At 56.6% G+C, this 27,578-nt stretch overlaps 1 protein-coding gene across 2 annotated transcripts in view; it reads right to left on the minus strand.

Moving 5' to 3' along the window:
* Nucleotides 1–635: 635 nt before the first annotated feature.
* The window catches only part of KIF21B (kinesin family member 21B), a 38,025-nt gene continuing 11,082 nt past the window's right edge, over nt 636–27,578 (minus strand). Inside the window, exons 2-35 of one of the 2 annotated variants that reach the window (XM_080633042.1) lie at nt 24,336–24,558; nt 23,796–23,978; nt 20,516–20,665; nt 20,199–20,333; nt 19,681–19,848; nt 19,081–19,196; nt 17,851–18,046; nt 17,285–17,474; nt 17,108–17,171; nt 16,423–16,647; nt 16,057–16,138; nt 15,429–15,546; nt 14,945–15,136; nt 14,137–14,336; nt 13,886–13,993; nt 13,541–13,609; nt 12,603–12,832; nt 12,051–12,198; nt 11,360–11,545; nt 10,485–10,586; nt 10,195–10,360; nt 9,589–9,649; nt 9,230–9,287; nt 8,604–8,809; nt 8,071–8,145; nt 7,799–7,912; nt 7,087–7,125; nt 5,204–5,340; nt 4,381–4,561; nt 3,959–4,123; nt 3,344–3,461; nt 2,625–2,795; nt 1,943–2,142; nt 636–722 (exon numbers count right to left, since the gene is read on the minus strand). In XM_080633042.1, coding sequence (XP_080489168.1) covers nt 668–722; nt 1,943–2,142; nt 2,625–2,795; nt 3,344–3,461; nt 3,959–4,123; nt 4,381–4,561; nt 5,204–5,340; nt 7,087–7,125; nt 7,799–7,912; nt 8,071–8,145; nt 8,604–8,809; nt 9,230–9,287; nt 9,589–9,649; nt 10,195–10,360; nt 10,485–10,586; nt 11,360–11,545; nt 12,051–12,198; nt 12,603–12,832; nt 13,541–13,609; nt 13,886–13,993; nt 14,137–14,336; nt 14,945–15,136; nt 15,429–15,546; nt 16,057–16,138; nt 16,423–16,647; nt 17,108–17,171; nt 17,285–17,474; nt 17,851–18,046; nt 19,081–19,196; nt 19,681–19,848; nt 20,199–20,333; nt 20,516–20,665; nt 23,796–23,978; nt 24,336–24,558 — 4,831 coding nt within the window. In that variant the 3' untranslated portion in view covers nt 636–667. The remainder of the gene's footprint in view (nt 723–1,942; nt 2,143–2,624; nt 2,796–3,343; nt 3,462–3,958; nt 4,124–4,380; nt 4,562–5,203; nt 5,341–7,086; nt 7,126–7,798; nt 7,913–8,070; nt 8,146–8,603; nt 8,810–9,229; nt 9,288–9,588; nt 9,650–10,194; nt 10,361–10,484; nt 10,587–11,359; nt 11,546–12,050; nt 12,199–12,602; nt 12,833–13,540; nt 13,610–13,885; nt 13,994–14,136; nt 14,337–14,944; nt 15,137–15,428; nt 15,547–16,056; nt 16,139–16,422; nt 16,648–17,107; nt 17,172–17,284; nt 17,475–17,850; nt 18,047–19,080; nt 19,197–19,680; nt 19,849–20,198; nt 20,334–20,515; nt 20,666–23,795; nt 23,979–24,335; nt 24,559–27,578) is intronic. The other variant, XM_080633043.1, reaches the window with a different exon arrangement.

The raw sequence follows: 27,578 nt of genomic DNA on the forward strand, positions 1-27,578 counted from the left end.
CAGGCTTGCTGTACATCCAGAGCTGGGACATGGCAATGGAATTCAGAGGTGCCCACCTCCAACTGCTGGGAACAGGTAGATGGAGGATGTGGATGACGGGACTACCTGGAAATCCTTCTCCAGACTGCCCACAGCAGAGAGGCTGTCCCACAAGTAATGGCTCCAAAGACAGCCCCTCTCCTCTATGCTGTGGTCCTGGCCAGCAGACACCAAATGGCCTTGTGGCTGTGGAGTGGAGAAAGACTCCTGCAGGAACCAGCCCCAGGGCCAACAGGGACAGAAGGAGCACATCATGGTAGAAGCCACATAAGCCCATGGAGGCAAGGGGTGTCTCAGAAGGAGCCAGGGAGCTCTGATGCCCACAATTTCCGTCAGGCATTACAGCAGGATGGATGAGAAAAGAGCTGAAACACTTCCTGGTCACTGGAAAACCATCAAGAAACCTCAACAGGAGGGAAGGTGGAGCTTTTGATGCCCTGTGGAGCTGCCTTCTCACAGGAGCTAGTAGTGGTCAAAGTACCAGGTGGGACATTGTCCACCCCACCGGGTCATGCACAAAGAAATCCCTATCCCTGGACTGAGCTCCTAGAGATGACCAGGTCTTGATAGCGAGGGAGAGGTACCCCGACCTTCACCCTCCTGTCATGTCCTCCAGTCTTTGCAGCTCCTAGTTGGACCCTGCTGGTAACCTCCTCCCGCTCCAGAGCTTCACTGTCAAGTCACTGAGAAACAAAGGTGAGAGGGATGGTGTGACCCCAGGAGTCCTGCAGAGAGGAGCAACACTGCCCACCCCAGCCCATGGCAGCATGCACCCCACAAGACCCTTTTCTCATGGCAAGAGTTTGTCCAACCTGTTTTGGGGAGCAGACAGGCCCAATGGGGCTCAGCCTCCAGCTCACCCCACTGGAAGCAGTTGGGGACAATGAAAAATGTTGACCTCCAGGGCTGACCACAGGGCTCCTGCACCCCTCGAGTGACTCTAGGTCAAAGCAGTGACACCACAGGGAGCTGCTGTGCTTGGTCTCCCCAGGGCATGGGCTGCTTTGGGGGTGACTGCTGACTCCCACCCCACCATCCATGCAAAGGGTGGGCAAGGCCACAGTGTCCTCCGAGCTGCCACAGTGGATGTAGGCACTCAGCAGGGAGAAAAACCAAAGCAAGGAAACCAGACTACTGCAGGGGTGTGACTGGGACAAGGGGACAAGTCTCTTCTAGCAAAGTGGGGAAAAACGCAAAATAGTTTCATACCGTGAAGAAGCAGCTCAGACCAGAGAGAAGGGAAGAAAAAGAGAGAGGGGGAGGAAGAGAGGAGTGAAAGCAAGCGACAGAAAGACAGAGGGAGAAAAAGACGGAGAGAAAGAGAAAAGGGAAGAAAAGACAGAAGAAGACTGCATGAGCAAGAGAGAAAGAGCAGGAGGGTCAAGGCAGACTAGTAGCACGGCCCTTTATGGCAAGGACGCGTCGTGGAAGGCAAGGGGTGAGCCCAGGCACGTAATTCCATAACTTTACCCGGCAGTCACTGTGGCACAGATGGGAGGTGGGGAGGAGGAGAGACAGAGAGAGACGGAGAAAAAGGAAGGGAGAAAAGGGACATGGTGGAAAAGAGGATATCAGAGTCTTGCTGCCAAAGAGCTCCCTGAGAGCAGCAGAGGATGTCCAGCCCCGGGGAGAGGGAAAACCCAGAGCATCACCAGAGCATGGGAAGGGGATGGTCAGGGAATAGCTCTTGGCACTTCATTGGGCAGGCCATGACATGGGGCAGGCTAAAGGTGGGCAAGATGAGATGGAGTGGAGGGACTAGAAAGCTGTGAGACTCCCCCTTTCCCTCCCTCCCTGCTTCCTCTCCACCCCACACAAACCCGCCCAGGCCTGGGGATGACACTTCAGCCCAGGGCTCTCCCACCTCCCGGGGGCTCTGGGAAACAGAAAGCCCGGGGCTCACCTGGAGGCAGTGAAGATGTGCTTTGAGTTGGTGCAGATGGCGTTGATGGGGCTGTCATGTCCCTTGATCTCCCCAACGGGGGTGAAGGTGTCCACGTTCCACACTTTGATCATGCCTCCTCGGCAAGCGCTCAGCACCATGGGGCGCCCGGGAATGAAGGCCAGGGCACACACCCAGTCTTTGTGGGCATTGGGGATTTGCTGTAGGCATAGAGCAGAGATCATGAGCAACCTCATCTGCAGCACCACCACCAGCCTCATGCACCCAGCATGGGTCAGATCCTTACTGTTGCACCCTGGGGCTGATCTGGATTGTAGGACTAATGAAGCAAAGTTAGGAGGCCAAGAGGATGGATTCAAAAGTCAGGGTTTGGTTTTTCTCCCCTGCTCCATGGGCAGGAGATAACATCTGATCTTCAGAGAGGAACACCCCACCCAGCACTGCAATTCATGCTGCAGCCTGTGTGCCAGGGGGAGCTGGCAATCCTGAGTGCCCTACAGCACAGAGCCACCCCACTCATGCACTGCCACATTCCCAGGAATGGGAATATCCTCCCTGATGAGCTCAGCGTAGGACACTGGCATCAGGTCCCTGGACAAGGCTCCTGCCAGCAGCAGTACTCCTCTGCCACACGTTACCCCGAGTTACCCTTAGGACCTGTATGATATGCTCGCCTCCAGACCTGGATAAGTTCCTGCTGCTCCAGATCCCACTTCTTTATGCCATTGTCCCTGGAGCCGCTGAAGAGGATGTCGCCCTGGATGGCCAGGCACTCAATGCCATCGTAGTGAGGGGGCTCAAAGTTGTGAGTGGGGCCAATATTGCCCACCATACCCTCAGCAATCTCAAATACCTGGGGGGAAGAAGAGTGGGGAAAGACCTCAGATGGCACTGGAAACAGAGCTGACCCTCTCTTGAAGAACGTGGCCATCACTCCCTCTGTTTTCCAGGCTCAGGGCACCCAGACTGAGGCTGGAAAGGGGAGTGGGAATTGGCATCTATACTGGGGAGGAGGATTGAGCAGAACAGGGTGAGCTGCAACTCTGGGTGAGCCATAAGTACCAGCACAGTACCAGCCACAGGAGGTACTTGCCTGAGGGAGGACAGAAATGCAAATCCATCTCCAAAGGTGCATTTCTATTACGGACCAAGCAAAAAAGCAAGATTTGGGGTGATACACAAAAATCTCCCATGCAGAGGTGAAACCAGAATCTGGGCTCAGATTTCAGGAGAGAGAGAGTTTGGGGGTTGGAACTAGATGAACTATTCGATGATTCTATGATCTTAAGGTTTTTTCCAACCCAAATCATTCCATGATTCTATGAGAAGAGACCTTAGGGGTTACCGACATTTGGGCTTCCCTGTGTGACACGGGGCTCTGCTCTCGGGGGAGGTGAGTACCTTGATATAGTGATCTTTGGAGCCTGTGACCACCAGGTCGTGGTTGCTTGCCGTCTGGTTTACCGTGAGACACATCACAGGCCCAATGTGGCCACTCAGCTTCCCGATGGGCTGCAACCTGAGTTCAACAACATGGGTCAGCTCGTCCAAAGGGCTCTCCCAGGAAAGGATTCCCATAGGGGTTGTTCATTTCAGGGGACTGTGAGCAGGGACATCCCTCTTCCTGCTGACGCCAGGAGGAAGGAGACCTCAGGGCATGCCCAGATCTGGCTCCAGAGCCTAGGCTGCAGCAAGGAGTCAGTGCAAACCTGGCAGGGAGGGGGGCAAGGACAAAACCAGGGTGTACTGCTGCTCATCCCACATTTCCTTCCCCTTCTCCTAAGCTCTGCCAAGCTCATGGACAAACCCCTCACCCCAAGCAGCTCCACTGCTGCTCATCACCCCTTGGGTCCCATAGGAAAGGGTCCTGAAAGTCCTTATTCCAGGCAAGTCCTATTACTAAAAAGGCTTTGATTTCCCCAGGGGAGTTATTTTAGGCCCCTCTGAGCAGACAGTGTCTACTAGGGGTAGACAGTGTCCACTCCATAAGCTGTCCTGCCCACCCCAGCACCTCACCTGCTCAGCTCCCAGATGCGGACGGAGTTCCCAGTGGCAGCATAGAGCATGGTGCCAGTGGGGTTCAGAGCAATCTGGTTGATCTGGTGCTCCCCCTGCACACTGGTGACCGTGCGGGTGCTGGTCCCAGCACAGGCATCCCCGGAGATCACCTGCCCAGAAGATCTAAGGGAGACAGAGGTCAAGCAGGGAGGATGAGTGGAGACCAGAAACACTGAGGCCCCACTGAGGAACCACATGGGTCCCCTCACCCCAAGCTTTCTCCCAGCCTCCTGGTTCCTTCAGGATGCAGTGCTGGCACTAAAGCAGCTGGTATTTGGCCCTGTCTCCAGCCTCACTAGGTCCTGGCACTGGCTTCTGCAAAGCCAGAGATGCCCAGAGAAGGCCATGGTCCCCTCCAGCTTCTCCCGTCTGCCACGTACGTGAGGGTGCGGATGCAGCGGGCTGAGTCCCGGATGTCCCACACTTTGATGTATGATGTAGACACAGTGAACACCAGCCCCGTGTGGCTGCAGTACTTGATGGAAACCACGTTGTTTGGGTGACCCTTGAGGGAAGCTATTTCTTGGCCTGTTACCAGGTTCCACATTTTGCAGCTTCGGTCTGTGGGAGGAAGAATATGCCCAGGAGTGTCAGGATGGTGGAAGTCTCCCTCCAAGGCCATGGTGACTTGAGGGCAATACCTTCTCTGAGCATCACCTCCCCACACCCTCAGGGTCAGATGAAAGGAGCCAGCCCCAGCGCTGGGGCAGGGTATGGCAAGGCTCAATGCTGAAGACAGACAAGAAGCCCAGGAGGAATCATCCCCATGGTGTCCAGCACTTCACATAGAATCCTAGAATCAACCAGGTTGGAAAAGCCCTTTAAGCTCATCCTGTCCAACCCTTACCCCAGCACTGCCAAGGCCACCCCTAACCCATGGCACTGAGGCCTTGTCTCCACGGTGTGTGAACACTTGCAGGGACTGTGACTGCAGCCCTGCCCTGGGCAGCCTGTTCCAATGCCTGAGCACCCTCTGGGGCAGGATTTGTTCCTCAGCTCCATCTAAACCTGCCCTGGTGCAGCTTGAGGCCGTTTCTCTTGTCCTGTCCCTTGTTCCTTGGGAGCACTGGACAAGAGACCATTCCCCTCCTGGCTGCATCCTCCTCTCAGGTAGTTGAAGACTGATCATCCCCCATGCTGACCTGCTGCTCCCACAGTATCTGCAGGCCAGCAACCCCTATGTCCTCACTGTCCACAACGCACCTTTGGACCCAGTGAATAGCAGCTCATCAGTGGCATCCAGGCAGAGCACAGGCTTGGTGTGTCCTTCTGCCATGGAGACGCATTGCAGCGGGGCTGTCCGGGCATTCTTGGTGCCACCCACCGGGTTAATGACACCCCTTGCATGGGAAAGAAAGAAAGAACAAGCGTGGTGGGGTGTGTGTGGAAGGCACCACGCTACATACACAGTCCTGAGGGCATGGGAGAACAAGAGCTGCCTCATACCAAGCATCTTCCACCACGTGGCAGTGCCACAGGGCCCCTCCATCTGAACCCAGCACATCTGAGCAATGGTCCTCATGGATACCCCGGGAATCTCCCCAGGAGCAGCCCCTGCCCCATCAGTACACACTGGGAAAGGAGGGGGCTGCCCAGTGGCCTCTGCTCTCCTGATGAACCTCTCATGCCTGGCCAGCCCAGACCCAAGGAGCCAGGAGGCCCAGTCTGTCCCTGGGACAAACTACACCTTCTTTAGCCTGAAGCTCTGCTGGGATAAATGTTTGAGGGTACCAGACCCCAGCACCCAGGTCCTTGGAGGCTGTCAGCCTGGGACTGGTGACATTTGGAGACAGGGCCACTGTTCCTTTTATAAGGATACAAAGGACAGCACAGGTATTTACACCCAGCATCCCTGTTGCTGTGAAAACCCTGCAGCCACCACTGGCTCTGGGCTGGAGAGGACCTATCCCTGCCAAACCTTCCTCCAAGGGACACTTGCTGCCTGTCCCTCTCAATACAGCATCACCTCCACTTTGGCAGTGCTCAGGGTACTGAGAACCCACAGCCCTAGCCTTCAGACTCTTCCAGACCCTAGTGCGCATGGCTCTTCCCAGCTGGTGATCCAAAGCAGCCTGAGTTGTGCTTGTCTAGAGGCAGGGAAACTGAGGCACAGGGGTGGAGAAGGCCAGACCCAAGGCCACAAAAGGTTTACGTTAGTCATTAGGACAAACAGGCTCATTCCTTTGGGTTTGGAAATCACATGTATGTCACCTCAGCAGCTGCACTTCCCAGCTCAAATGAAACAGCCCTGTCCTGACCTCTAGTGTTTCCTCCAGTCATGATGACACTGAATCCAAACGGGATCCTGGCTCCCAGGGTGAGATGTTATCGATGGGACTTTGTGATGCTGCCTGACTGCAAACCACCCCAGGTGACACAGCACAGACTCATCTGGTGCCAACTCCCCAGGGAACCCAGGGCATGGGCAATGTGAGAGAACACCTGGGTGCTGGAGGGTTGATGTTCCTAAAAGTTGCAGGAAAGGTGGCTGGGAAACCTTCATGGGCAGGAGGGTGCAGTGGGATCAGGAGCATCTGAATGCCCAGGCTGGCCTTTGCACTACAATTTGACCTGATTTCTGTGGGAAGGAGATCTACCTACCCACAACCCAGTATGAGGGAAGCACAACCAGGTTCAGGAAGCACCTGGAATTATTTGCCTGGAAGATGCTTGCAAGAAAGACATACTGGGAGCTCCCAGCATTGCTTCCCCTTTCCCCAGCATCACACCATCCTGCTGGAGATCTGGGGAACGGGACAGGACGTTGTGGCATCATGCTGACAAGAACCCATCAAAGATAGAGGACAACATGCCGCCACCCCAAACCATCCAGTGCCTGTAGGTGAGACCAACACCACATTTCCAAGGGCTTATCAGAGCAGGAATGATTCAAACTCGCCACCGAGGGGACGGCATCAAGACACTAGAGGTGGCATGCCAAGAGGGGCCAGCACACACAGGATGGGAGGTGAGGGAGTGCAGCAAGGTGTAGGTGAAGCATGCAGGGATGAGGGAGAGCAGGCTCGTGAGACAGAGAGAAGGAGGAGAAGAGAAGGAAGGGATAATAAATAGAAAGTTGTCTATACCTCAGCACCTCCGAGACAGAGGAATCGCTGTCATCAGACCTAGGGGCAGAAAATTAGCAGGATTATGGGAGAGAAAACCCAGACGAGAAGAGGTAGCAGAGGAGTCAGAGGTGGAGGATTGTTATTGCATCCAAGCCAGTGCAGGACAGAAAGGAGGAGGAGGGAAAAGAAGGAAGAGAAGCACATGTGGAGAGCCAGGGGAGAGCAGGAGGGCATATGAGGATCAGACAGCAGGTCTCCATCAAGGAACATCAGCGGTTCTAGAAATGCTCCAAGTCGAGGGCAGGTCCCCAGTCTGCTGCAGGGGAAAGCTGGAGCAGCATTTTTGAGTTGGTGGCAGTCCATCAGCTTCCTGCAAGCCCCCATCCCACCTTACACCATCCTGCTCCGTAGCCTTTCTCAGTGGTCCAAGTGTGGCACTGCCCTGTCTCCATGTAGGGTATAGGCAGAAGCCATGGCTGCAAGCTCCTGCAAGCAGACAGCTCAGCAGGGACACATAGCAGGCAGGAGAGGGCAGTGGTCCAGCGTGGCCCTTGCAGGGCATCAGCTCCCTCATGGACAGGAGCAGAGCATGAAAATGGTGTCAGAAGAATGGGCTGGAGCTGACTCAGGTCCTGTGCTCCTGTACCCCACTGAAGGACCCAACACGTGCTCTTTGCTGTTGTGGAATGGGTCCCCCTCACTCAGATGCTCTCACCCCACCAGGACTTACTTGTCCAGGGCAGACCCTTGGCTCTGGTTGCTCGTGAGACGAGAGAAGACATTGCGGTCGTTGCGTGGACGGGTGGGTGGGGAGGAGGGAGGCGTGAAGCCAACGTCTGGAGGCCTGAGCCAGGAAGGATCAGAGGGACATGTCACTTGGGAACTGCTTACTGGCAACTGCCTGGCACAGCAAGGGCTGGTCCAGCCAGTATCTTTCCTCACTTGTCTGGGCCATCCAGCCTCTCCATGCCCATGCTGCCCTTTCCCAGCTCCCAAGCTAACCTGGCAGGCTGGCCACGGTCATAGGATTTCCTCCTGGTCAGAGGTGAAGTGTCCGAGCCACGAGACTGCCTGGGACTAAAGTGAGTGAAAGAGAGCAGAGTGGGTGCCTGCTGCCCCTGCTGGGATCCCTCCATGCTGAACACCAATGGCCTTTCCCAGCACAGCAAATGGAGAAGTTGGGCTGCTTTACAGTCACAGCCACAAGATCAGAGATGTCTCAAGTCACCCCATGAGCACAGAGGCTTTTGGTAATCCAAGAAGCCTTTAAGAAGGCTGATAACCCAGAACAGTGAGTTGGGAACCTTCTTTCCCTCCTCCTGGAGTACCCTCCTCTCCATCTGCAGAGGATATCAGCATACTCCTAGATACTTTCCAAGTCCTGCTGGAGAAATGCCCCACTGCTTGCTGCAGACAAGCCTGGACAGATGCAGGACTGGGCTCACCCTCACCTCTCTGCAACTCCACAGCCAGGACACAGCTTCCCACCCTGCATGAGCCTCCCACTGCCCAGAGACCCACCACCCCATGCTCACAAGGTGCTTCCTCGTGTGGGCAGGCTGATGGTGCGCGACACTTTCTCCTTGTAATAGGGGTCTCTGACGGAGAAGCTGATCCCATCCTCTTTGATCTCCATGAGGGATGCCAGGGACTTGGTGATGTTCTTGGTGGAGACATCCAGCGTGGGTCCTAGACACTCAGCTGACACTGCCTTCATCTGCCCCGAGAGCTTGGGCTCTCCCTAGAGCACACAGAGGGCTCAGTCGCAGGCAGCATGGGGAGGGACAGCAGGAGCAGCCAGAGAGTTGTAGGGTGGAAGAGCTCATTCTCTCTGGCCACAGGAGATGGAGTTCTTCCTGTGTCATGCTGGGATGCCCAGCACAGTGCTGGCTTTGCATACTGGGTGCTCTCTTCCACCTTTGCCTACATGAATGCAGCACTGCACAGGGACTTCCTTGGTGGCTGATGTGGTGGATGCTTCCCAAGCCTCTGGTGCTTCAGAGGACCATGGCACCCTCTTCCCTAGAGCTGACCCCACCCAGAGAGCAGCCAGACTGCCTTATGCCAAGGGTCAGACTACAGAGCAGAGGCCTAGACCATCGCTGAACAACGTGCCCCTCCATCCCTCCTCCCATTCTGTGGGGCACACAGAAAGACCAACCTTGAACTTGAAGTCATCCTGGCTTGCTGAGCCCTTCATGGTGAAAGACTGGGAGACGCTGTACAAAGGGAAGGGAACAAAGGTGGATCTTCAGTGCCAAACTCCTTCCAGACAGCTGGTTGCCACTGGTCACCAGGGTCACCCCCTGCTCCCCAGCACCCTTTCTCCAAGGGATGACCTAGTTTTTGCTCTCTGCAGGTGTCTAAGAGACATCTCTGCTCCCCTTCCCAAGGGCTGGGCACCATAGGTGGGGCTTTGTTCATCCATGTCCACCTGCGAGGTTCCATGGGTGGCACCACACATCCTACCCCACTCCTGGCCTCCTCCAGCTTGGCTGGAGGGCCAGGCTGGGTGCTCACCTCCCATCTGAAGCCAGGCTGAACTCTGAGACCTCCTCGTCCGTGCTGGTGTAGCCGTTCTCTGTGCAGGAAGGAGACAGCACATCAGCAGTGCAGAGGGACCCCATTGTGTCCAGCACCATCAGAGCTGTGCAGTGCAGGGGGCAGCCCAAGCAGTTGTGGGGGGGACACGGGGACCTGGTCCTCATCCCCATTTTGTGGTGACCAGCACACACATCCCTGCCCAGCATCACCCTCAGGGCAACCCTGGGCATGCTGGTCACAGCCATGGCACCTCCAAGTGCTTCTTGGAGGACCACCACGGTTGGGCAACTCTCCCACAGGCAGCGTGCCTGGCCCCAGGATCCCAGAGTCCTTAGGGCTGGAAGGGCCCTCTGGAGATCATCCGGTGCCACCCCTGCCAAGGCAAGGCCACCCAAAGCAGGGCACACAGGAACGTGTCCATGGAGGGTTTGAACGTCTCCAGGGAGAAGGACTCCACAGCCCCCCTGTAGCCTGTCCCAGTGCTCTGCACCCTCAGTGGGGAGCAGTTCTTCCTCATGGTGAGGTGAAACCTCTGGTGCTTTAGTTCATGGCCAAACTGGACACACCAGCCCCAAGTCCCACCTTGCTGGACGTTGTGGATCAGGGCCTGCAGCTCGGGGTGCGACTCGGCCTTCTCCCGTAGCGCGTCCAGGATGGCGTGGTTCTGCGAGGAGCCCGCCATGTCTGTCTGCCGCAGGCGCCCCTCCAGCAGGCGGATCTGGGCCTCCTTCTGTGCTACCTGCAGCCCCTGGGGAACGGTGGCCATGGAGGGCCTCAGGTGGGTGCTTGGGTCCCACCAGCAGGTCCCCACCACGGCCACCTACCCCCTTCCTCAGCCATGTCAAATCCCATCCCACATCCTGGTACCGCACCTTGTCGATGGAGGCCTTCAGGAAGTTGTCCAGCAGGAGCCGGGCTTCGGCAAGGGAGCAGGAGCTGATCACCACTGAGGTGTCTGTGGAGTCCAGCTCCTCCTGAAACAAGAGGAATGGGCACGGGATGCAGCGGGCGAGCTTTGCCACAGGATGTGGCACAGGCAGAACAGGCTCCATGGCCAGCACAGCACCTCCACCAGCACTGCCCAGTCCCAACCTCCTCATTCTGCCCAAGTGGCTACTGGGGAGATCTGGCCAATGCAACCTGAAGGGCTTCTGGGTTACTACAGAAATCCTGGTGCAGGCACTTCATTAGACATCAGTCTGCAGACACAAGCAGATAAGGTCACCAACCCGAAGGCCGGTGTGAATTAACAACATGCCCTTCTGCCCTGTCAATCCAGGTGGCAGCCGGGGACAAGCCAGGGCCAGCACACAGCCTCCTCTCCTGGCTGCAAGCACTAGAAGAGAGGTGGGAGCTGCACAGCAACCCTGCAGCATGCCCAGTGTCTAGACTGGATGTGATACTTGCAGGGTTTCTACTGGGAAACAAGGCAGTCTTCTCCGGGATGTTTCCAAGGAAAACATCCATGGGGACAAGTGACTGCCAGCCCCTCAGAGGCAGGACAGGGGTTGCAGCTTCCCTAGAATCCGTGGGGCACTGGCAGCCTGTCCATGGACATGGAAGGAACTGGCAGTGCTCCCCTCTACAATTAACCACCTAATGAGAAGGGGCCGTGAAGATGCAGCCCCATCGAGTGTGTGACATAGCACTGGAAGACACTCCGCCTAGCTCTTCCCAGTGATACCCTTCACTTCCCATTGATGCTCCTGCTCTCTCTGTTCCAGTCTAGCCCAGTCCAACTACCCACCTTGGTCTCCTCGATCTGCATGATGGTGGCCTGGCAGTCAGAAATGCTGTCGTTTATGTAGTCAATGTTGGCCCCCAGCACCTCGATCTCCTCGTTCAGCTCCTGCAGCCCCTTGGGATTCTCTGCCTGCAGTTTTGACCTCTTGCCTAGCAACGCTTCCTGCAGCAGGGTCAGCTCCTCACGTTTCTGAGGAAAAACGGGGTAGGATCAGCACTGTGAGCATGGCTGTGCCCCTGCCCTGCACCCACCACCCAGCCTTCTCTGTCCACAGCACCATGATGCAGGGCCTGGAGCACAGTGTGATGGGGAAGGGCTGAGGGACCTGGGGGGTTCAGTCTGGAGAAGAGAAGGCTCAGGGGGGACCTGATGGCTCCCTCCAAGTGCCTGAGAGGAGGATGGAGCCAGGAGGGGCTGGGCTCTGCTCCCAAGGAACAAGGGATGGGACAAGAGGAACCGGCCTCAAGCTGCCCCAGGGCAGGTTTAGATGGAGCTGAGGAACAATTCCTGCCCCAGAGGGTGCTCAGGCATTGGAACAGGCTGCCCAGGGCAGGGCTGCAGTCACCGTCCCTGCAAGTGACGAGGCCTCAGTGCCATGGGTTAGGGGTGGCCTTGGCAGTGCTGGGGTAAGGGTTGCACTGGATGAGCTGAAAGGGCTTTTCCAACCTGGCTGATTCTATGGTTCTATGGTCACCTTGATGAGCCGCTCCATGTCAGCCTCCAGGTTAACGATGGTCATTCTCTGCATGACAATGTCAAAGATGCGCCGCTCCAGCGACTGCCACTTGAGGCGGGCGGCTTTGCTGAAAGTCTGACTCGTCCCCTTCTTGGGGAACTTCTTCCTACAGCCAAAGGGGAGAAGAGACACATGGGCCACTGGCTGCACCATTCTGGGAAAGCCATGCTTGCCCCAAAAGAATGCCCCAGTTGGGCTCTGGCTGGCCAGGAGCAGAGGAAGCATCTGCATTGTTTCTAGGCTGCCCAATTTTTCAATTGCCCCTTAGCAAAGAAAGGGACAAGAGCTGAGCCCAGCAGGGTTTGTGTCATAGCATTTAACACTCACGGAAGGACAGCTCTGGGCTTAAGCCCAGGGGACAGTCAGTCACATGCTGCCAGTAGAGCCTGTCACTGGGTCAATGGTTTAACACCAGCAAGAGGCTGGCCTTCAACCTCCATCACCAGCCAAAAGCCAGGCATGGGAGTCCTGGGATGCACCGTCACCTCCTCCCACAGCCCCTGCTCTGACCTGGGGGGCCGAGCCCCGTTCACAGGGGATGAGGGGTCTCCCAGGAAGTTGTTGATTTTTCTGTTCCACTGGCGCACAATGCTGGAGACGGAGCGAGCGCCGGATTCAGGCTCGGAGGACGTGGTGCTAGCCGAGACCTCAGCGCCCGAGTCCAGCATGGCTGGCTTCTGGCTCATCCTGCCCGCCACCCGGTCAGACATGGGCTTAGCGAGGCGGCGCAGCGCCGAGACCTGCCCAGGGTGGAGAAGGTGTCAGATGGGCATCCCCACCCCAAAGCTCTTCTCATCACCCCCAGGTTCTCATAGACAAAGAGCGGCAGCTCTGGAGTCCTAAAGCCCTGCAGGTGTTAGTGCCTCATGGATGTCCCCCTTCTGCCTCGCACACCATCCCCTGCTGCCTGCAACCATCTCCCACCTGGTTACACTGAATCCTGGAATCCTTAGGGCTGGAAGGGCCCTCTGGAGATCATCCAGTCCAACCCTTGTCAAGACAGGGCCACCCAGAGCAGCTCACACAGGAACATGTCCAGGCAGGTTTGGAATGTCTCCAGAGAGGGAGGCTCCAAAACCCCCCCGGGCAGCATGTCCAGTGCTCTGCCACTCTCAATGGGAAGTTCTTCCTCATGTTCAGGTGAAACCTCTTGTGGTTTAGTTTATAGCCAATGCTCCTCATCCTGTCACTGGGCACCACTGAAAAGAGTCTGGCACCATCCTCCCGCCACCCACCTTTGAGGTATTGATCTGCACTGATGGGATCCCCTCTCCGTCTGCTCTAGAAGACCTCGCTTCTCCCCCAGGAGCCATAAAAATCCTCCCACCCTTTTGGGAGACCTGCTCCCAGAGCTGGCACTCACTCAAGGACAGGGTATCTCTAAGCCAAGCACTGGGGTCAGGACCCCCATGGGGGCTACACGGAGGCAAACCCATCCCTCTCCTCACCTCCTGAGTTTTCCTCCGCAGCACTATTTCCTGCTGCCGCTTCTGAGACTCCAGAGCCCGGATCTGAAACTGCATGAGAGAGACACACACCCCTGGGGTCCTGCCCAGACACCCCAGTGATGGTCATAGCCCTGGCACTCCTAACACCAAAACTTGGGGCAGTTATTTCGGCACAAACAGCCTCACTTGTGATTTTAATGTGAGCAGGTTTCCAGCCTCAAGGCTGGCCCTAATGGCACATCACCCCGCGGCATCTCCCACAGCCAAGAGCGTGGGAAGCCCTTGGGAGCCATTCAGCCACTTCCCGCCCCACTGGGCAGCCACCTGCGGGCGCTGGGCTCTCACCTCCTGCCGCCGCTGCTCCTTCTTGAGCTGCGCTATCTCCCGATTCCTCTTTGTCTCTGCCAGACGCCTCCGCTGCTGCTCCTCCCGCATCTGCTTCATCAGCGCCACCTGCAATGGGATTGTGGTACCATGTGTTGGATCAGACACCCAATTGTCCCAAGGCATCCATCCAACCAGACACATGTCCTGCGCTTGCCACCAGGACAGGAGTGGAAAACATTGCTTGTGAGCAGGGAGACTCGACCAGGTACCTTTGCCTTCTTCATCTCGGTCACCTCTGCCTGCAGCTTCCTCAGCTCCCGCTCGTAGCGGGACTGGTTCTTGAGCAGGCGAGCGTGCTCCTTCTGGGCTGCCTGGAGCTTCTGCAGGTCCCGGTTCATCTCCTTCAGCCGCTTCTCGTAGTCTGCTTTGATCTTGTTGGCTTTCTCCTCTGTGTAGCACTCCATAGTACCTAGAGGAGCAAGGAGAGAGCTTGTGATAGCCATCCATCCCGGGCTCCTCCTGCACCAGAGGCACAGGGCACTGCTCCCTCCACATCCCTCTGCTCTGGCCCCGTCACAGGCTGGGCTCTGTCTGGGGGCATCCGCTGGAAGAGCTGGGTTACGGTTCACCACAGGTTGGAAACAGTGGGGTACAGCACAACTGCTGGGCTGAGAGGAGCTGCAGACCTCGACATGGCTAAGCCTAGAGATTAGCTACACCACCAGGTCTTTGGGGTCTTCATGTGTCCCTCAGCAGACCCTCAAGCTTCCCCAAGTGTTCTCACATGTCCTGAAGTGGTGTTCAAGGCTAGAAGAGGCTTTGCTTTGCCATCCTTTCCAGCCACCTCTCCACCACCAGTGGGGTCAAGAGCTCTTCAGCTCACCAGTCCCCCTCCCCTGGCAAGACAAGCAGGGTCCTGGGGGTCCCACAGGCTCAAGCAGAGGCAAAGAGATAGCAAAGCTGTACCAGAGCCAGCACTGCACGCAGGGGGTGGATGCTTTGGATCTGAGTCAGCTGGGTAGGAGCAGGGACTGGGGCCCAGCACTACAGGGAGGGGATTTCACAGGCATTTCTCACTGAGGTTCTGCAGGACCCGGTCCCGCTCCAGCTGCGTGTCCCGAATCTTGTTCTGCAGCAGGATCAGCTTCTCCTCGTACTGGTGCTTGAGGGTCTGCAGGCGCCGCTGGCTGTTCTCTAGCTCATCGATCAGCTTCTGCTTGATCTCTATCTCACAAGTCAGATCCGCCAGGTCAGCCTGGAAGTTCACAGCTGGAGGCCGGAGGGGAACAATCAGGCTGGGAGGGATGGGGAAGCATCACTCCCATAGCCCCACTGAGCCACAGCACATGGAAACGGCAGAGGGAGCTCATGGGAACCCACACTGCTAGGGAGCAGCAGCACCCCAAAAAGTGTTGGAGACTCCTTGCAACAACCCTGGTGCTTTCTAAGCCCCTTAGAGAGATGGCTGGACTCTGCCTTCCCAGGACCAGAGCTCAGTGCTAGGAGACACGAGCAAATGCACCTCCATACCCTGGGCTGCATGCGTGGCTCTGCACTTTACCCTTCTCCTCTGCATCCGAGTCTGAGTCCACCAGGCTCTCTTCACTGCCCGAATCCTCGTCTTCATCCTCACGTCCATCCTCCTCCTCACAGCCACTCTCATCCTGCTCCTCTTCCTCCTGAAGGATGAGTGCTTAACCTCAGCTTGCAGAACAGCTTTGCCCTTCTCTCTCTAGCTCTTCCCTCCTCCAAACCTGAGCTCACCCTGCACTGATGTGCTGCAGCACACACAGCAGGACTCAGCCTCCCACATGGGATGCCCAAAGGCTGCAGCACCATTTCTGGACATCCAGCATCCACACTTGAAGGGAGCAGCTCTGTGCCCCATTCATTCCTGCATCCGTCTCCTCCCAGCAGAGTAACTGCATCACCCAGCCCCAGTTTGTCTAAGCATATTGAAACCAAGCCCCAGAAGATCATAGAATCATAGAAGAAGAGAGCTTTTTGCTCCACAGCAGGCCTGGCTGGGGAGCAACCAGCTCCCCCCTGCTCCAGCACTGAGTCCTCATCTCCACAACCCCTCTAGCCTGCTTGCAGGATCAGGCTGAGCTTGGTCTCTCTTCCACATGGGGCAATGCCAATGCTCCTCAACCAAATGTCCCCTTGCTATGAGCATGAAGCACACTCACCTCTTCTACCTCATTCTCATCTGTCTCCTCCTCATTGTCCTGCTGCAGTTTCTGCCTCTTCTTAAATGCTTCCTTCTCTGGGCTGGAGGAAAGCAGAGGGGTGCTGGTGAATGGCAGTGTCAGGGAGCCTGGGGACAGGTCCTGCTGGGGGCCCCCCTCATCTCCTGGTTTTGGACCTTTTGGGCAAAACGGCCTTCAGGATAGCGTGGAGGGTGACAAGGAGATCAAGGCAGTGCTGAGAGGGGAACCTGGGCTCTGTCTCTGTGCTCTGGCTTCCACACAGATGAGGGCAGCAGTATCCCTGACCCGATACTGCTGGACTGACACACATCCCCCTTCGCAACACCGCACAGCAGATGCCTTCACCTCTTCCTCCGCTGTCTCCTTTCTTTCTTCTTGAGGCGCTCCAGGTCCTGCTTGGCCCGCCGAAGGACATCGGAGGCCTCCGTGTCCACTGGTGCAGCGGGGCTACAGAGCCCAGCCAGGCTGGAGCCTGGGGATGAGCCCATGGAATAAGGGGCCCGGGCAGAGACGCGTGAGAGGCTGCGACGCAGGGACTCATTCATAGACTCACTCTCCAGGAGCTTTGTCCTAGGGAGTGAAGACAGCATGTGGTCAAAGAAGAAACATCCCACTGTCCCCACAGGAGAGGATCTTGCCTGGCTGTAGGATAGTGTGAGCCAGGCACAGTCATTCCCATTTATATTGGGTCAGAATGCTGCAAGACAACGACCCAGGGTCATGCAAGAGACTGGGATGGACTCAGCTTTAGGGGGCCAGTGGCTCCTGGGAAACACCAGGCATTTCTATACCAGGATCTCCCCTTCTATCAATGGCCAGACAAAGGATGACAATAGCCAAAGCAGTGCCTGGGACTCCTACAGCACCAGTGTAGCAGCAATGTAGTCAGTTGCTACTCCAGCAAGGCTTTTCACTCACCCCAGTGATGCTGCAGGGATGCAGCTCTGAGCCACATCAGGGCTCAGACCCCACCACGGCTCCTGCTGAGCCCAGGGACCATGGGGACCCACATCACCCATGCCCAGCTCACCTCAGCTCTTCAATCTCCCGGATGTAGTTCTGGATAAGGGTGCCAATAGCTTCATTACCATCTCCTGGAGGAGCAGAGGCGCAGGTGGATCAAGGCAAGACACGGGCTGTACCTGTGCACCCGTCCCAGCTACAGTGGCTGGGCTGACCCACCACAGCTCACACAGCCCAGCCTCACCTGCCCTAGCCAGCATGAGGTTGGCCTCCTGGCTCATGAGGTGGGTGACCCTGCTGTTGATGGCATCGATGGCCTCTTGCATGGCCTTCACCCGCATGCGCAGGGTGCTGTTCTCCTTCTGCAGCATGGCGTTCTCGCGGAACAGGTCGCTGTAGCCTTCTGAGCCATCCTCCCCAATGACCCGCTTACCCTGTGGGGACAGGAGGAGACAGTCCCGAGTGCAGGGTGAGCTGGGGTGTGGGGCCCACCACTGCATCCCTGAGGGCAGCCCCAGCCACCAAAGCAGGGGCAGGGACAAATCCAAGGGCCAGGAAGAGGCGGAAGGTGAGAGATGCTTCAAGGCTTCTCCCTGCCTTTGCATCCCCAAGTGACTTGCCCAGGGTCCTGCTGTGGCCAGCCAGGAGCTGAGCCCCACTTCTTAAACCTTCTGACCTCTTGCAGCAGTTACTGTTATCACTAGGGGCAGAGCACGGTTGGCAGGAGGGTCTCTCCTGCTAAAGCTGCCACAATGAAACACAAAGAATAGCTTCCTTCTGCCTCCATCCCACCTCTGCAGGCTCACTCACTGCCTTGTACTCCATCAGCTCCATCTGCAGGCGGGCGATCTCGGCCCTCAGGGCACTGATCTGCTGACTTGTCTTGTCCTGGTTCACCACCACCTTGTTCTTGATGTTGCGTGCCCGGTTGGCGTACTTGAGCGTGTTCAGGGTCTCCATGAAGTCCCGGTCAGAGGGGCTCACACACGCGATCATGATGGTTTGGCTTGGGGAGGCAAAGGTCAGGGTGAAAGGACAGCTCCCCCCACCCTGCATCAACTCGGTACCTGGAAACCTGGAACCCAGCACAGCCCACACGCCCCTGGACACCCATCCTAGGCCCTTCTGTGTTTTATACCCAAAGTTTAACCTGGGTTCAGTCCCTCCCAGACCCAGAACCCCACAAACATCACACAGCACTGAACAAAGCCAATCTCCACTAGCCAGCTAAGGCACACCAGGGTTGCTGGGGAATAATGGGCTCTTCAGAGAAGTAGAGCCAAAGTAGTACACCTAAAGTAGACAGGAAATTCAATCCATCCCATGCTGGGCAACACCACATGCCAAGTCCTGGATCACAAGGGATACAAAGTGCTTTGCACCAACTAATTCTGCCAAAGCTGGCTAATTGCACCAGGGACTCATGAGAAACCAAGGTCTTTATGCACAACGTCATACACTGCCTGTCAGGAGGCATCTCCTCCCCATCAGGCAACGCATGAGGCCCAGAGGAGGTCACAAGGATGCTCAGGGGCTGGAGAACCTCCACAGAGACAGGCTGAGAAAGTTGGGGCTGTTCAGCCTGGAGAAGAGAAGCTGCGTGGAGACCTCAGAGCAGCTTCCAGTGTCTGAAGGGGGCTACAAGGATGCTGGAGAGGGGCTCTTCATCAGGGACTGGAGAGATAGGACAAGGGGTGATGGGTTCAAACTGAAACAGGGGAAGTTCAGGTTAGATCTGAGGCACAGAGAGAAGTTCTCTCCTGTGAGAGTGCTGAGGCACTGGCACAAGTTGCCGAGAGAAGTGGTGAATGCTCCATCCCTGGCAGTGTTCAAGGCCAGACTGGACAGAGCCTTGAACAACATGGTCTAGTGTGAAGCATCCCTGTCCATGGCAGGGGGTTGGAGCTGGATGTTCTTAAGGTCCTTTCCAACCCAGACCATTCTGTGATTCCATGATCTGAGTCCTGAAATAGCTCCTACATGGCTCCATAGACACTCAGCCCTCTCCCAGGGCTCAGTCCCAGGGTGGGACCCCCTTACCTGTTGCCCCCAAGGGAATCCTGCAGCAGGCGAGTGAGCTTGGAGTCACGGTAGGGCACGTGCACAACCTTCTTGCTCTGGTCTCCAAGGGCACTAATGACATTCCCCAGGGCCAGCTACCAAAACAAAGGAAAGCCCCTCCTAAATTCAGCCCCTGCTAAGAACACTGCTGCTTCTGATGTGTGTAGCCAGCACATCAGGGCTGGGACATGTGCTGTGGCAGAGGTTTGGCATGCAAGAGGTGGAGGGATGGGGCTTCCCTTGCCAGTCTCAGCATTCACCCCCTTTCCAATGGCTGTGCCTCTCTCCTGCATTCCCTGAGGAGCAGCACTGACCCCGGAGGGTTTTTCTAGCTTAAATTAGGACCTCAGCCTTTGGGGACTTAAACCCTTGTACCCAGCTGTACCCCTCCCCATAGTCCTGCCTTAGCTGTGCCGTCACCACTGACATTTTGGATTGTGCATCTTCATGCCTACACAACCAGGTAGCACAAACCCCGGCAGAGACAACAGCAACCCCAAAAGCCCAGAGCAGCCCCAAGCAGGACCCAAAGGTGTCACAGGCTTCCCCTCCCCTCATGTGCTGTGCCCAGGGCCGTACCAGTCCACAGTTGATGGAGATGCCTTCCTTGGCCCTCTCACCGGTAGCACCCGTCCGCTTCAGCCTCTCTGAGCCAGCCAGGTCCACGAAGTGAAACTTGGCTGTGAGGGTCTCATACTCTGTGGTGGGCTGGGATCCATCCAGGAGGCTGGTCACCTCCCCGTTCACCTGCAGCCACATGGAGAGGGTCATCACCATGGATCCTTGACTGCATTCAGATGTCAGCAAAAGCCCCAGCATTCACCCTCCACACCTAGTCCCTCAAGGATGAAGGACAGGATGCCAACAGCAGCTTGCTCTGGGCCATCCCTTGGGCCAGACCATCCCTACTTTGGATGAGACTGCAGACCTCAGCTCCCATTAAATGCTAACACAGGCTATGACTGGAAAGAAAAAGACAAACGCCTGCCTCTCTTCACAAGACTTCAAACCCTCTCTCATTTCCAAAGGACCTCACACACATCGCCTGGGTATTAGATGCAGGAAGAGCCCAGCCATGAGGCAGGAGCACATCTCACCAGCTCCGGGCGGGCGCACACTCTCATCTGGCAGAGGTGAATGGTGAAGATGGCGTGGGACCGGGAGCTCTGCACATTCATCTGGGTGCTGGCCGTGGTGCGGGAAAGAGCTCCCTGTTTTAGGCACTGGATCAACTACAACAACATGGAGCAGGGAAGAAGGAAACCTTAAAAGTATCCTCTAGGGAGTCAGGACAGCCCAGTGAGCACACCGACCTGCCTCTGCATCACCCCAGGGCTGCTCTGCTCCCTCCTGGGGGACATCACCGCACATCCCTGGTCGGTGAGCACCCATATCTGCCCCATCCCACACTCACCTCATCCTGTGAGTTGATGAGGCGTGACGTCACCCCTGTGGTGTAGATGCTTCCACTGGCATCCTCATGGATTTTGATGTTCGATTTGCGATGGCGCGCGTCAGGGTCACGGGCACTGTCAAACAGGTCCAGGATCTCTTCATTGTAGAGCTGAGTGGGGTGGAAGTGGATGCAGGGTGAGTAGTAGTAAGCAGGAGGCTGCTAAAGCACAGCACAGCAGGACTGACAGGAGCTGAGAGCCAGGAGGACAGGCTGCACACTGAGGGTGCGCATGTGTTCACGCATAGAATCACAGAATGGTTTGAAGGGACCTTAAAGTTCATCCAGTTCCAACCCCCTGCCATGGGCAGGGACACCTTCCACTAGAGCAGCTTGCTCCAAGCCCTTGAACACTGCCAGGGATGGGGCAGCCACGGCTTCTCTGGGCACCCTGTGCCAGCGCCTCAGCACCCTCACAGGGAAGAGCTTCTGCCTTAGATCTAACCTGAACTTCCCCTGTTTCAGTCTGAACCCATCACCCCTTGTCCTGTCACTACAGTCCCTGATGAAGAGTCCCTCTCTTGCATCCAAATACATACATGTATATGTGCTTAGGTAAGGCTGACCAGGAGAGCTGATGTGTGTGCAAATATAGGAAAGGACACACAGGATGTGTGTGCAGACAGGAGATGATGCTCAGGCAAGCTCTAACCTTCCTGCATACGTACTCAGCCAGGACAGGATGCCCAGAAGAAATGGCATGTGTGCACATGCAGGTGTACATACATGTGTCATGTTTGCCTCACAAAGCTCTGAGCTGCAGTCTGGGTTGGTTTGAGCTCCCTAACCCTGAAATGTCCCTGTCCCACATCAGGAACCATGTCCCCACACATGTGGACACCCAGGAGCTCTGCATCCCCCCGGCCTTCCCTGCTCACCTGAAGAGCTCCCGGCCACACAAGCCAGCAGAGCCCCTCTCCCACCACCCTTCCCTAAGGTTACCTTGGGTGGAAAGGAAACAAAGGGGTACAGGAAGGGCTGGACAAGCAGAGAAACCCTGAGGACTTGGAGCTGACAGATGTCCCCATTTGTATCTTGACCCTGCAGCATCCTGTCTCATGCTGGGGCAGAGGGACACCCCTGCCCTTCTGTCCTCCTGCCACCACCACTCAATGCCCCATGTCACCCTCTCACACTGTGAGAACAGGGTCACACAGGGACCGCAGGATCCTGGCCAGCACAGCAGATCAGGCTAATCTGTCCCTGGCTGCCCAGGGGCAAACAGCCTCTCTGAGGGTTCAAACCCTGCTCTCACAGCCTGCTCCTGGGAGGAGAGTCACAGGACAGGGATCACCAGGGCCAAATCCTGTTCCACTGCCAGCACAACACAGCTGGTAACCAGCATCTGATGCAGCCACGTGCCCACGCTGGCACAGAAGAGCCATTATCACTCCGAAACCCTCCCTGGGTTGCCTGGTTTGGTGTCCACGCTGCAGGGTGGACCAGAAGGCAAGGCTTTCAGCAGGCTTCAATGGCCTCAGTCATGGGGCCATCAGGTTTCTACTGTCCCCACATGTAACAGGGGCAGCCAATGTCCCACTGGGCACTACTGGCCTGGGGGGTGTAACCATGAGCAGCTTTGAAGCACAGCAGAGGAAGCCGTTCCCATCCTCCACTGCAGTCACAGAACAAATATCTCTGAGGCTATTTTGAGAGCCCAGACCACCAGAGGTCAGAGCTGGTGAAGAGCGAGAAAGGCTACAGGAAATACCCATGGCAGCTGCTGTGACCCCGAGCAGGGCCATTGCTTTTTCACCCCCAGGTGTCACTGGGGTTGCGCTGGACCTCTTTGGTTTGAAGAGATGCTTCCGAGGATGGCCTGGAACAGAGGCAGCACCGACATCCCATTTCCAGTATTCATCTTTCACGTGTCCAAACCCCAGCTAACAGATCACCCAGCATCCTGGGGCACTGTCAGGGCATCCAAACTAGAGGGAAAAACTGAGGCAAGGGAAACTATAGCTGGACAGCAAAGAATCTTCCAGACAGCAGATACAGGAGGCTGAGAGGGAAGGGAAAGTGTGTTACATAGGGTAAGGGGACACACACGGGGCTGAAGGCCAGTATTTGGTCCTACAGCTCAGGAAGGCAGGACCATGCCATGGCTCCAACAGGGTTAGGGCACTCTGCAGCAGGGAGAAAGCCCTGCCAAGGTTCATCTCCCAGAAGGACTTCAGTGCAGGCAGGAAATTGTCCCCATTTCCATTCCAGCCCACAGGTTCCCCAGAGTGGAGGCCCATGAGGATGAGGATATGTGGGAAGGCAGCCAGGAGCTTGGACAGGCTGAGTGGTGGGAAGGGAAGGATGTGGCAAGACACACAGCACCATGGGAGTGAGCAAGGGTTCTGCAGATGGAAAGCTGGTTGGAAAGGATTTCTTCAGCAAGCAGATCAGCCCCTGAGACTAGGAGGTGCCTTTGGGCACCACTTTTGCTCTCCAGGCCATGGACATCTGGAGGAACCCAGATGTGATGGACACCAAAGCCACATGGAGGCAAAATCCCAGCACAGGGCCTTTCTCTGCCTGCCTGTTTCCTCTGGGCTCTACCCCAGATCAGGAAACCAACTTTGAGCCCAGCTTTGCTCAATACCACCCAATGTTTCCTCACCAGGGCCTTAAACCAGTTCCCATCGTGAGCTTCTTTGCACTTTCACACCAGAACCAGCCCACAGGGAGCCTGCTGCAGCCACACAAGGTCCCGAGGCTTTCTGGGACAAACTTCTCCAGGAAAAGAAGTAGTTAATAGAAGAGGCTTTTGAAATCAAGAGGCCAAGGCAGAGGCGGGAAAGGATGCAATGAAGCATTCTCAAGGTCAAAGATGAAGCAAAAGACATGGGAAATAATACAGCCCTTCCTCCAATCCCCACAAGATTGGCACTTCTTCCACTTGTTTCACTGGGAACGCTGGTACAGACCCAGGGAAGCAGATATGCCACTATCCTCAACCTCAAACAGCAGTAAGTGAGCCTAGAGCCCCCTGAATGTCCAAGGGACCAAGGGACCATGGGAAGGGGATCCCTTCAGCCAAGAATGTGTCACCCCAGTTTGTGGCCTTCGCGAGGTCAGCAACATTCAGCTCCTTTGAGTCTCCTATGCTCTGGCTGCATCCCTAGCCGCATGCCTGCTGTAGGATGCAGCTCAGCCATGGAGCAGCCAGGACATGGAGGACTCAAGGAGCCCAGGACATGAATGCTGAGCGAAGGAGAGGCTCACAGTGTCACCCAGATGTGCTGTCACCCACCTCCAGGAACTGGGCACTGACTTTGAACTCCGGAGCCGCCCTGCCCTGGCTCTGCGCCGCGCGCTTGCGCTCCTCAATGCCGCTGAAGAGGTGGCTGATGGCCCGCGGGATGATGCCCTGCTCTTCCTCAGAGATGTTCACGTCAAAGCCAGTGCCCATGGTGTACGTCTTCCCCGCACCAGTCTGCAAAAAGGCAATGAGGGAGGAGCTGGCTGGGTTCTCCCAGGCTCAGCTCGCCCAATGCACCCCTCACCTCCCCAGCACCACCCCAGCGCCCCAAACGCCTCTGCTAAGCTCCTCTGATCCCCACTGTCACGCCAGCTCCCATGCCCCCACCCCAGGCCCCCAGCCCTGCCTCCCTCTCCTCCCATCCAAGGCCACCCCCAGCCCCCTCTCTCACCCAGCCCAGGGACAACTCTGTCCCCTCCACTCCCCACCATCTGTAACCTCTGCAGATGCCACCTCAGCAGCCCCAGCACCCAGTGCTGCAGAGGAGCCCAATGCCCATGCCAGAACCCAAGGAGCAGGCAGAGCACGTACCTGTCCATATGCCAGCACAGTGGCATTGTAGCCCTCGAAGCAGCCTTCAATGAGCTTGCCAACACACATTGTATAGATCTGCTCCTGCCACGTATCCAGGTCAAAGACAAAGTCATAGGTGAAGGCCTTGTCCTTCCCCAACAGCACTTGAGGCTCTCCGGGTGTCACTGAGGTGCAGATGTGACATCCCTCTATTTTCTCTTTGGACAGTTGGGGACGGATCCTGCAAGAAGGGAAGGAGGCTGAGGGCAGCCTCAGGGCTCACTCACATGAGCCTAGTCCTGAGGATGTGAGTAATGTCCCCCACTGCAACTGTGGCTGCTGCAGGCAGGGGACTGGGAGCACCTTTGCCTGCAGTGTGCAGCAGAGAGCACTGGATGCTTCCTCTCCTGCACCCAGTGACAACCTTGATCTGTTTGTGGCCAAGAAAAGGGGCTGGTGATGCCACCATGCACCTCTGCAGCCAAGGAGGTGACAGGCAGGGCTGGGGACCACAGCACAGGCAGGTGACCACATGCAGCCCGCACTTAAACTACCTTTGCCCCAATAGCTGAATATGGCCCATATAGGGGCATACAGGGCCATGACCATGCTGGCTCATGCACTGCAATGCCCTTGTCAAGGCAGCAAGTGCTGGCTGCACTTAGATACCCATCGATACATAGAAGCAGCCATGACAGGGGCTGCCTGGGTGCAGGCAGGATGCTCTGCAGCCAGCAGCACCCACTTCAGAGGCAGCAAGATCAAACTGCACTTCCAAAGGCTTCAAATGCAAAGTGTAAAACCATGCCGAGACAGCCCCAGTGCCAAAACAGCCGCCTCAACCCAACCACCGCCCAGCCCAGCGGCTGTCCCCAGCCATGGCCTTGGTGGATGGGAAGGGGACAGGCGAGGCTGTGCTCAGCTCCTGCCTCTGGTGGCATGCACAACTGACCCCCTGCATTCCCACCCATCACACTGAACCCCTTCCCAACAGTACAGAACAGCCAGACACACACTCGCACGGCTCTGCTCCAGCACAGGCGCAGCCTGCAGCAGCTCCGGGTTTGGGTGCATGTGCCAGCTGCGGGAAGCTGGCTGATCCCTGGGGATTCATGGAGAATGAGGGAGCACAGAGCCAAGCACCATGGCAAACAGCTCTCATTAGAGCTAATGACTGCACATCTCCCCTCCCGGGGTGCTTCACAGACACAGCTATTAATTCCTCGGAAGCCACATCCCTGGCAGCACCGCATCCCTGTCAGCCATCGCAGCCGCTTTGTGGATTGGGGCTCCTCAAGAGCCTCCTCGTCAGCCTGGCCGGTGGCAAGCAGAGCTCAGAAGAGCCAAACGAGTCTATGAACCCCCACCGAGTTTGGGGCTCAGGGTGTCCAAGTGGGGCAGGAGGCAGCACGAGCACCCAGCTCTCCAGCGTGTGGGAACAGCTCTGGGTGGCTGTGGGTATATTTAGCTCAGCAGCCACAATAGAAAGCAGCTTCTGATGTGCTCAGCCCCAGACTCGCTCCTGTCGCCTTCCCAGGGTCCCACCCTCCTCCAGGAACATTAAACCCCGGCTTTAATTACTTTTGGAACAACATTACGAGCTTCCCCCTCTCCCTAACGCCAGCCATGCTCAGCGACGGTGTCCTCGGGGAATGGGCAGAGGAAGAAACTGGAACCACGGTACTTTGGGAAAGTTCTTAAGGAAAAGGAGAACAGGGTTTTCAGCAAAACATTTTCATTCCCTCCCTGGTGGTTAAATGTGGGTTTGGAAGAGAGGGTGAGCAGCAGCGCTGGAGGGGTTTTGGATTTCCATAGAGCATGGGATAGAGACTGGCCATGCTGGGCCGTCCTTGAGGCCAGGAGCCAATGCTGTCCACATACCAACATCTATGGCTCTCCCATTCCCCAAACATCACTGCCCATCCAGCTCCGAGCACTTGAGGGACCCCATCACCTGCCAGGGGACCTGCAGGGAGCCATGTACCAGCCCTCAACATGCATCTCATCTCCCCAGGGGGACCAGGGACATGGGAACCTCCCCGGAGGGTCCTGCTTTTCAGGTAATCAGCTGAGCATCACTGAGGGATGTCCTTGGAAGCTGCTGTCAGCTGGTGCGGGAATACTATGGATCCCCACTGCAAGAGCAGGACAGGCAGAGCAGGAGGGCAGAGATGAGCGCCAGTGGCCACAGCCTCATGTGGGACAGTGCAGAGATCCCCTGCAGCATCACAGGAGATATATGTGACCACCAAGACATGTTGCAGAGGGTTTCTCTAGGCCACTGCAGCTCCTCCTGCTCCCTGGCACCCAACTGTCCCAGCTCTCTCACACCCTGCCCTCCCAGGAGAAACATCACCATGCTGGGCACCGAGCCACATGAGACCCTAGCTGGGCCAGGTAGGTGTTCACATATAGATCAAGCCATGCTCAGGCACTAGGATACCTCTTACAAATATAGAATTATAGAATTGTTTAGGTTGGAAAATACTTTTAAGATCATCAAGTCCAACTTTTAACCCAGCACTGCCAAAGCCACCACTAACCCATGGCACTAAGCACCACATCTACATGTCTTTTAAATACTTTAAGGAACGGTGACTCCCCCACTGCTCTGGGCAGCCTGTTAAAGTGCTTGACAGCCCTTTGAGAGAATGAAGTTTTCCTAATCTTCAACCTAAACCTGCCCTGGTGCAGCTTGAGGCCGGTTCCTCTTGTCCCATCCCTTGTTCCTTGGGAGCAGAGCCCAGCCTCTCCTGGCTCCATCCTCCTCTCAGGCAGTTGCAGGGAGCGATCAGGTTCCCCCTGAGCCTTCTCCACACTGAACCCCCCAGGTCCCTCAGCCCTTCCCCATCACACTGTGCTCCAGGCCCTGCACCAGCTCCAGTGCCCTTCTCTGGCCCCGCTCCAGCCCCTCAATGTCTCTCTTGTAGTGAGGGGCCCAGAGCTGAACCCAGGATTCAAGGTGCGGCCTCACCAGTGCCCAGTGCAGGGCACAATCCCTGCCCTGGCCCTGCTGCCGCACTGGTGCTGATCCAGGCCAGGATGCTGGGGGCTTCCTGACTGCCTGGGCACAAGCTGCTCATGTTCAGGCATTTATCAACCCATACCCTCAGGTTCTTTTCCACTGGGCAGCTTTCCAGCCAAAAGTGATATAAACATCTGCAGAGCCAGCACGGGCTGTCTTGGTGGCCCTGTTCTCAATCCCACCAGGTGACACTGGGGGACCTGGCAGCGCCTGCCATGCTCTGCCTCAGTTTCCCT

The sequence above is a fragment of the Psittacula echo genome (genome assembly GCF_963264785.1).
Source record: "Psittacula echo genome assembly, chromosome: 22".
In the NCBI taxonomy this organism is placed as follows: domain Eukaryota; kingdom Metazoa; phylum Chordata; class Aves; order Psittaciformes; family Psittacidae; genus Psittacula; species Psittacula echo.